We start from the raw sequence: 9,496 nt of genomic DNA, 5'->3' as shown, positions 1-9,496 counted from the left end.
ACCAAAAAAGTAAAAAATTAGGGTTTGTTAAATCCAGGATCTAGTCTGCCATTTTTCAAAGTTTAAAAAAGTCAGTGACACAACTCTTCGACCATATTTACTGTCAACTTTCCAGCCTAGCGTTTGCTGTCTCTGTTTACCTTCAACAAATCATATCTCACCACACATTTTGTAAAGCAGCGTCCTGAATTTAAAACCATAAAACCACTGACTGTCATTTCAGTGATACTGTTTGTTTGTCCACCGACACCACAATACCTTCATGTTGCCTTACAGGAGGGGAATTCCGGCAGAGTGGAGAAAAAAGATTGAGCTCCACCAGTCATCTTTGCAGGAAGAACATCTCCACAGCTTTCCCACTACCAGCGCTTGGACTCCATCAGGAGACTTTATATGTAGTTTACCAAGGGCTCTGATTGCTAAAATCTTTCCTGTAAACTGTAGTCTCCAATCGTGTGTTAAATCATAACATTTATCTTTCACTCAGACTCTGACTGAGCTACAGTAGATTAGTAATAGTCAGTGTTAGCAGGACCATAGATTCTTCTTGAGGCTGGGTCAAAATCATTTCCTCCTTTCCTAAAACCAAACTTAGTTTGGCTGATTCTCATTGAGAATAAAATTTAAAGGAGTCCATAATTTACATATAGTAGTGAATCTATTTGTATGTACTTTTTTACTGTTCTTTTTCATGAACTTTGAAGCCCCAGAAAGACAAAATTTTGAGCCAAGCCAAGCCATGATGAAATGTATTTCCACTACAGCCTCACAGCAGGGAATAGTTGTGCCTAGCTGAGCTGCTGTTGTTATGTTACATAGCAGAGCCGACCATCGCCAACCTTTGAAGATGTCCTCCCTTTCTGTACAGCTAAGTGTATGCGGTGGAGACTACGGAGAAAGTTCTGTCTTTTTAAGTCTCTGTGTTCAGGCTTCGGTACTTTAGTGGCTTCCACCTGAATCGAAGTTGTCGGTAGTTTAGTTTCACTCCTGTGTTTTTGTTTGTACTGAAAGATATCAGCCTTATTGTACTGTTTACTGATCACTTTAAGCTGTGTCAGAGCTGTATTAAGTTACTGCCAGCACCTTTGAATAAGGGAGTGTTGACACTCTACACGGTCACTACACTTATAGTACCATTTTTTCTGGGGAGTGATGGAGAAACAGCATTAGTCAGTTTTTCTATGTTTAATTTTGGAGGGTAGGGGGATTTCTCCCATAATGTAGAATACATTTACAGTCTGTTTGCATTAATATTTTTCTTGTGCTTCTATGGTCATAATTGCTTACATCTTAATGTTATCTTATGCACTGCTCTACATGCACAACAAGCGAATATCAATGAATGCAAGCAAGTGCTCAATTTAAGCTGAGAAAGAGGTTTGGTCAATAGTGCAAAATAAACAAGGAAACCAATTGCATTCAAGAAAACATTTAATTATATAATAAATTATATAATAAATCCAGAGTCAAGTATTATCAGCAAATTTTATCACCAAATCATAACAGAAGTTATCTCAGGGCCCTTTTTCATATAGATCAGGTCTAGACCGTACTCTTTATAGTTATATTTACAGAGATCCAACATTCCCCCATGAGAGAGCACTTGGTGACAGCAGCAAGGAAAAATTCCCTTTTAACAGGTAGAAACCTTGAACAGAACCCGGCTCATGGTGGGCGGCCGTCTGCCTCTACCAGTTGGGTTGAAGAAAGCAACAGGAGAAGAGAGGAGAGACGAAAAATCACAAAACCATGGGAAAGAGAATAAGCCAAGTTAGTAACAAGCATTAATGGCATATGAATGCATACAGATGGAGATGGAGAGGAGGAGAGGGGGCATAATGCATCATGGGAAGTCCCCTGGCAGTCAAGGCCTATAAAAGCAAAACTAGGGGATGATTCAAGCCAATCCTGAGCCAGCCCTAAGTATAAGCTTTAAAAAAGGAAACCAATGTTGCAAGAACATTGGTTCCACATTAGAGGAGCCTGATAACTGAAGGCTCTGCCTCCCATTATACTTTTGGAGACTCTAGGAACCACAAACCTGCATTCTTAGAGCACAGCGTTCTAATGGGGTAATAGGGTACTATGAGCTCTTTAAGATATTATTGTGGCTGACCATTAAGGGCTTTGTAGGTGAGGAGAAGAATTTTAAATTCTATTCTGGATTTTAAAGGGAGCCAATGCAGTGAAACAAACAAGAGAAATATGCTCTCTTTTCCTAGTTCCTATCAGTACTCACGCTACAGCATTCTAGATTCCTAACCTTAGCGCTGGAGACCAGGGCAATACCATCTAGAGTAACCATATCATTCGATAATATGTCAATAAAAAATATGTCAATTAAATGTTCCAGCCTCTGTAATAGGATATGGTGGTCAATCGTGTCAAATGCAGCACTAAGGTCTAACAAGACAAGTACAGAGACAAGTCTTATGTCCGATGCAATTAGGTCATTTGTAACTTTCACCAGTGCTGTTTCTGTGCTATGATGCACTCTAAATCCTGACTGAAAATCGGCAAAAAAAAAGCTGGTCACAACTGGTTGGCATCTGCTTTCTCAGTGATCTTAGAGAGAAAGGGAAGGTTAGATATGGGTCTATAGTTGGCTAAAACATCTGGATCAAGAGTAGGCTTTTTAAGAAGAGGCAGCTATTTTAAAGGTCTGTGGTACATAGCCTCTTTATGAAGGAAGTTTGTTCATATTAGTAAAGAAGTGATAAAGGAGGGTAAAATTTCATTAAGCAGACCCTCGTCTGGGTTATTGTTGGTGGGATATGGTATTTGCACCCCACTACTCTTAAAATATACATTTTCGACATGTTTCTATGAAGCCTATAAGCATATAAATTGCTGCCAGTTTATTAGGTACACCAAGCTAAAACTAATGCAGTCTAACCATCTTGCAATAAATCCTACCTTCATAAAGGTTATAATGTTGGAGGATACAGAGAGCTGTTTCTGACAATTATATACACTTTACTACTTTACTATACTTTTTTTACTTTTTGGATTCTTTGTAGATAAGTAGCTTGCTAGGTCATCACAGTCAGTCTGCCATGGTTTCAACTGTCAGCTCTTCAACAGAAAAATATTAGAAGTCATTAGCTACAGAATCTGCAGTTATATTTTCTTTTTACTATGATCATCCTCATTTATGCTGCATTGATACACTGTTTAACAAACAATGTCTTTAATGACTGAATGACTCAACACTTTTGTAAACAAATTTTCAGTTCCCCCAGACTTTTGTGAGTTTAAGGATATGATGTGCTATAAGGGCTTACATTGCTAAGTCATAAATTTAAACTGGGTATTCTGTTGGATATCACAATGAAACGTAACACACATTATATTGAAAGATCAAAATTATAATGCATCAAGCAACACTTCAATCCAAAAATAAAGCAAAACTAGCTAATTGTATTCGGTATTCACTTGTCAGAGCAACATTTTTAAACAAGATGCAAAAGGTTTCACTGTATTGCAGTTAGTAAGAAAGGCTGCATACAGTATGAGAAACAATACTGAGTGACAATTAGCCACTGACAGGACTAACCATAAACAGAATGTGAGCCCATCTGCATGAACTGGATGAAACCTGATACAAAGTGACACTGCATCTCAACTATCCCACTGTTACCCTCTATGAGTAAATGCAGAGACGAAATGAAAAAACTCCTGTATGTGAATTTAAATTCTTTTAAACAGAACTGAAAATAGCGTGCCATGAAGTCAAAGCTTAAGGCAAGAAACGGGTTTGTGGTTAAGTGTATTTGTGTGTGTGTGTGTGTATGTATGTGTGTGTGTGTGTGTGTGTGTGTGTGTGTGGCCAGTGAACTAATTAATTAATATGGTAGACAGTTCTGTGAGAACTAGGCAGTAATGTCAGTGGCGAGGAATTACAATGAGACAAAATAGCCGTTGTTCGGCAGAACTGTGATGCTCCCCTGACATGCCCGGCACTGTTAGAGGCTTTTAAAAAGGGCAAAACTGTGTTTTAGAGGAAACATAGAAAAACAAACATGAGATGAAACTATAAGAACAGTTAAGAATACAGCAGAGACAAAATACCAGAGAAGAATCGACAGATATTAACTTTCATTTCCCGCTCTGCTCCTTAGGTCATGTTTTCTTATGTTTGGCATTTGTTGTAGTCTTTCCTGTTTTATTTTTCTGTCACTAACTCCCTCTCTTGTTTCAGATCCCCACCTTCTGCTCTTGTGTGTTTCTTGCCTTTCTTTTTGTCTGCCCCGCCTCTGATTTTTGTCACCTGTGCCCAATTGTCTCCCCTCTCCTAGTGTATTTAGTCTCCAGTTCATCGTTGTTCCTTGTGAAAAGCATTACAGCCTTCTCCTTGTGTTAGTGTTCCTGTTTTTTTTTTCTTGTGTTTTGCCCAGCCATTTTCTGATTTGTTTGCCTGCCCGGTTCTGTCTGCCTGTGTAGTAACTTTTTTCCAAGTAAAGACTTGGATTTTTGAGGAACCCTGAACTGTGTCTTGAATCATTTGAGTCCTATTGATTTGTGGTTACCAGTGTCTGAGTACAAACTGGCCACAATGGACTCAGACAGCTCTGCTTCTGTGAAAGCTGCTATCTGGTCTCAAGGCAGACAGATTCAGCGGCACAAGAAACAACTTACATCTCTTTGTCATGGAGTGAGGGGAGCTTAATGAATGTCACAAGGGCCTCCAGTCCTCCATCAGCAGCCAGATGGGCCATCTTAACCATCAGATGCAACAGTTGATTGCCTGCTTTGATTCCCTGGATTCCATTGCTCCTACCGCTTTGCCATCTCCTGGTCCTTGCTTCTGCTATTGAACCACCACAAGCTCCTGTGTTTGCTCCCCTGTAACCTTCTGTTCCTCATCTGTCCAGACCAGAGAGGTTTTCTGGTGACACCAAAAACTGCTACGCCTTCCTGGTACAGTGTGGGCTGCACTCTGAAATGCCGCTGCATTTCTCCCTGAATGAGCTAGGGTGGCGTACACCATTACTCACCTGAGCGGTTGAGCCGAAGCCTGGGCAACGGTAGAAGGGGCCCGAAATTCCCCCATGTACTACTCCTTGGTTGTCCTCACTAACACAATGTATAATATTTTTGAACACACCACCCCAGGTCCAGAGGCAGCACGAGCCAATAAGGATTTGCACCAGGGAAATCATCAGGTCTCCGACTAAACCATCTTATTCCGCACCCTGGCAGTAGACTGTGGCTGGAACACGTCCTCCCTGCTCAGTGGTTTCCATCATGGTCTCTCTGACCCCATAAGAGATCACCTGATCTTCTTACATTGACCCTCAGTTCTTGATTCATTCTCTGCCCTTGCCACTAAAAATGGATAGAATGAAAACAGGAGAGGAATAGACAAGCCAGTCCAGAGGAGACACTCCTCTGGCAGCCGACTTCATCCTCGATGCTCACCATGTCACACACAGACCCCTGCTTCACCAGTACCCTCTGCTGTCCCAGAAGAACCTATGAAGCTGGGCTGTGCCAGACTCACTCCAGAGGAACGGCAGTGCCTTCAAGATGGTTGGTGCATTTACTCCTCCCAGCTGGGACACTTCAAGGAGTCCTGTCCAGTAAAAGACCGGGCTCAGAAGTGAAGAGGACACTGGTGAGCCATACCACTTCATCTGCTTTCCCTTCTCATCCTTTCACTGATGTTGAGTTAAGTTCTCCTCCTCATTCCCTGTGTTGCAAGGTATTTGTGGACTCTGGCACGGATACAAGTTTTATGGACTGGAGTTTGGCTAAGAAATGGGACAGGTAGTTTTCCATCTGCCCAAGACCCTGGAGACCAACACATTGGACAGCCATCTATATTGTTAAGTCACTCACTGCACTCAGTCAAATCCGCACGGCCAAGGGTCATACGGAACAACTCAGCTTTCACCTCTTCAACTCTCCTCTGCATCCACTTACTCTGGGACTTCTTGGCTCAAAAGACACAATCCACCACTGGTGAGGTAATGGGTTGGGGGGAGGGCTGTACACTAATCTTTTTTACTCCCGTGTGTTCCCAGAAGCCTCCCCATCCCTCGGATCAGTCGCTGAAAGCTCCTGATCCTCCTGTTTCCAAGTCACTCCCTGAGCCTCCGGACTTCGATTTCCCTCACCTCTGCAAGGTCCCAACCTGTTATCATGATCTGAGGTTTTCAGCAAGCCTCATGCGAACCCCCTACTCCCACACCATGAGTATGATTGTGCACCTCTGCCTCTACCCTTTGTCAGATCCAGAAGGATGGATCCCTGCTAATCTCAGCAATGGAAACTGGGATTATCCATCCATCCTCCTCACCCATTGTAGCTGGATTTTTCTTTGTAGACAAAGGACAAATCACACCACCCCTGCTTCGACTACCACAGCCTCAACGATATCACCATCAAAAACAGGTACCCCCTCCTGCTTTTTAACTGTTACAAGGCGCTAAAAATATTCTGCAAAATAGACCTTAGAAATACGTATCACTTGGTGATGATCAGGGCAATGAATTTAAGACAGCTTTTAATAATACCAGGTGGCCATTACAAGTATCTTCTGATGCCGTTTGGACTAACTAATTTTTGTTTACCTGGATGATACCCCCATCTTCTCTCTGTATGAGCAAACCCACATACAGCATGTCCGACAAGTCCTGCAATGCCTTCTAGATCACCAGCTCTTCATCAAAGCTGAAAAGTGTATCATCAGTTTCGTTCCTGGGCTTCATTACCTTTCAGAACTGCATCTAAATGGACCATCCTAAGGTCTGTGCTGTGGCCAATTGGATGACCCCCACTAGAAGAAAGAAGCCCCAATGTTTAAATTTTTCAATTCAGTTAAATTTTATTTATATAGCGCAAAATAATAACAGAAGTTATCTCAGGGCACTTTTCATATAGAGCAGGTCTAGGCTGCCCTCTTTATAGTTATATTTATGGTGACCAAACATTTCCCCATGAGCAAGCACTTGGCGACAGTGGCAAGGAAAAACTCCCTTTTAACAGAACCCTGGTCATGGTAATCAGCATCAACCGAATGGGTTTCCTGGGTTTTTCCAACTTTTACAGGCGTTTCATAAGAAATTTCAGTTCTGCTATTGCTCCCTTGCATGCCCTAAAGTCATGTCAAATTTCAGTGGTCTCCCCAAGCAGATCAAGCCTTTTTCCTAGTGTTAGTGTTCCTGGTTTTTGTTTGTTCTTATCCTAGTCTTGACCTCGTTTTATGCCCAGCCTTTTTTGGATTTGTTTCCCTCCCTGTGTTGTTCTGTCCACCTGTGTACCAACTTTTTTCCAAGTAAAGACTTAGATTTTTGTGGAACCCTGAACTGTGTCCCAAATCGTGTATTTGAGTCTAATTTAACAAATAAAATAATCCATCCATTAGCTATACCACTTATCCTTTGAGGGTCACAGGAGGGTTGGAGCCAATCCCAACTGACAATGGGCAAGAGGCAAGGTACACCCTGAACAGGTCGCCAGTCTATCACAGGGCGGACACATGGTGGCGAACTGGTCGTTTGTGTCTATCACATTCACTCCTACGGGCAATTTAGAGTTGCCGATTAACCTAACCTGCATATCTTTGGACTGTGGAAGGAAGTTGGAGTACTTCTATTTTAAAGCTATACTCAAATATTTTGTTTATGTGTGATGAAACCAAATGTGTTGCTTGTAGTGACAAATCTACAAGAGAATTATTACTTAACTCTGCAGTTCCCTTTCAACTCTGTGGAACTTATGAGCACATTCCTGCTCATTGTTTTGATTTTACGGCCTGCAACTTTTACTTTTCTGGTTTAGTGTCGCCACTCGTACCCAGTTTCAAGCCACAGCAGGCTGCTGTTTTTCAGTGAAGAGCTGTGATAAAGCCAACCCACAAAACAGAAAACTGATAGCATAACAGATAGATTAGCTGCCAATAGATTACAATAGTTAAATATTCTGCAGCTAAGGAGTTAGATAATTCCCTCAGAAGATGGTAGCTGAATGAGAGCTAAAAGGAGAAAACTGGATATAATCACCAGCTCACCAGAGGCAGGACTCCAGATTAATGCTGGATGTGTGTGAAGGCAACTGTTTATCACATTAGTCATATTAGACAATATGTCAAATGTGAGATTTTCAGCCTGTTGTGCAGTTGTGCCCCCAAGTGACAAAAGAAAAAAAACAATGCATCTTTAAGGCTATAAAATAGTCAGAATTCCTAATTCCTTTTCGACCTTTTCTTAGATGAAAAGTGAGATCGCCAAAGTTCTTAGAATATACTAATAAATTGAATGCCTGTACAACATTTAATAGCAAATTAAACCAACCAACAGTGCTAACGTGGCTAAAAATGACCCGTCCACCATTTCATTTATACCTGCCCTTAAAAGTATATCTCTGCTTTCTCATTAATGTCACAAAACACAAGCATGCATTACAAGATCAAAAATTCCTTAATAATTACCTTAATTCCTAGGTAAATGGCAACACAACATAGACCTTTTCTTTTACTTAAAAATGCAAGTTACATTGGGTCCGCACACAACAGTTGGTACTCCCTGTTTCAGTGCCATTCAGCAAACTCACAAGCCTAGCCTACTGCCCATCTGTCATTTTTAGTTCAGAAAGAGGAACAAACACAAAAAAAAAAAAATCACGCCATCTGACTAAGTACACACCAGCAGAAAAGACTTACGTGAGTGCTTATCTTTGAACTTGTCACTGTATGTAAATTGCTAGCACCCTTTTTAGTTACAGCACACAAATTCATCGTGTGAGAAAGCTCGATCTATAGAAACATTGATGTACGAGACCACATTTTGATGCCAGGACGTCTAAGTGGTCAAAGAAGTTGGAAAATGAACAGGAGCAACATAAAGTTGTGTTTTAAAGACTCAATCTGTAAACAAAGGGTAATAAAGGTTCCCCCTCCATTTAGTCAGTGGCAGATAAGTTTGCACTTTATGGCTTTCATCTCCAATCACAAACATGCATGAACATGAAAAAGCATAAGCAAATACACACAAGGATGGAAGCACACCCACACAAGCTACTACATCTTCTTATTCAAATTTTGTTCAAGCCCCCTGTTCCCTGGGGGCATTAAAACAGTGGGTGAATATTATTTCTCTTTTTCATCACCCTCTGATTCTGTCATTCATACAGGAGCAACTAAGGGTGGTGATGATTTGTAGAGACCCAAGCCAGGGTGGAATAAAATGGCTGATGGGACAGCTAAAAATTCTGGTTTAACCAGCATTTTCATCCCCTTATATCTTTATTCCTGCGTGTTTGATGCGTTGAGGCTTCCAATCTCATCTGGGGCTGTGAACGGGTAACTGCACCTCTGAGTAATATGCTACATCTAAGTTTGCTGTGTCATTGTGCCTAACAAAATGATGACTGGAGCTTACATTCATACAATGGTGCCACTGATCTCAGTCTGCTGAGGTCAAAATCAACTACACCCTTGATGATTAGAAGAACCACATTTCCCAGGGGGCAACTGTCTTCTTTCCTGGCAGAA

The 9,496-nt window shown here is 41.4% G+C and overlaps 1 protein-coding gene across 5 annotated transcripts; it reads left to right on the top strand.

The window, feature by feature from the left end:
- Positions 1 to 4,373: 4,373 nt before the first annotated feature.
- Positions 4,374 to 9,288, top strand: LOC120784426. 5 transcript variants are annotated; one of them, XM_040118250.1, is made up of 4 exons: positions 4,374 to 5,617; positions 6,027 to 6,128; positions 6,235 to 6,396; positions 9,136 to 9,288. In XM_040118250.1, exons 1-4 carry the CDS (start codon positions 5,414 to 5,416, stop codon positions 9,220 to 9,222), a joined length of 555 nt encoding a protein of 184 aa, XP_039974184.1. In that variant the 5' UTR covers positions 4,374 to 5,413; the 3' UTR covers positions 9,223 to 9,288. The 5 variants fall into 5 exon arrangements, 3 of the variants coding, with proteins under 3 accessions (XP_039974184.1, XP_039974182.1, XP_039974181.1); XR_005706434.1 differs by lacking the exon at positions 9,136 to 9,288 and adding an exon at positions 5,705 to 5,827 and having other exon boundaries at positions 6,027 to 6,895; XM_040118248.1 differs by having other exon boundaries at positions 6,027 to 6,396.
- The last annotated feature ends 208 nt before the right edge of the window (positions 9,289 to 9,496 follow it).

The sequence above is a fragment of the Xiphias gladius genome, chromosome 22, assembly GCF_016859285.1.
Source record: "Xiphias gladius isolate SHS-SW01 ecotype Sanya breed wild chromosome 22, ASM1685928v1, whole genome shotgun sequence".
Classification (NCBI taxonomy): domain Eukaryota; kingdom Metazoa; phylum Chordata; class Actinopteri; order Istiophoriformes; family Xiphiidae; genus Xiphias; species Xiphias gladius.
This window is presented reverse-complemented; position numbering and strand designations above follow the sequence as displayed.

Bases quoted from the DNA above. Each gene is read 5' to 3' on its own strand.
- LOC120784426 (XM_040118247.1), top strand. From the start codon at position 5,414: ATGCTCACCATGTCACACACAGACCCCTGCTTCACCAGTACCCTCTGC. The intron at 5,618-6,026 runs GTGAGCCATACC...GTGTGTTCCCAG, and splicing joins CAGAAGTGAAGAGGACACTG to AAGCCTCCCCATCCCTCGGA.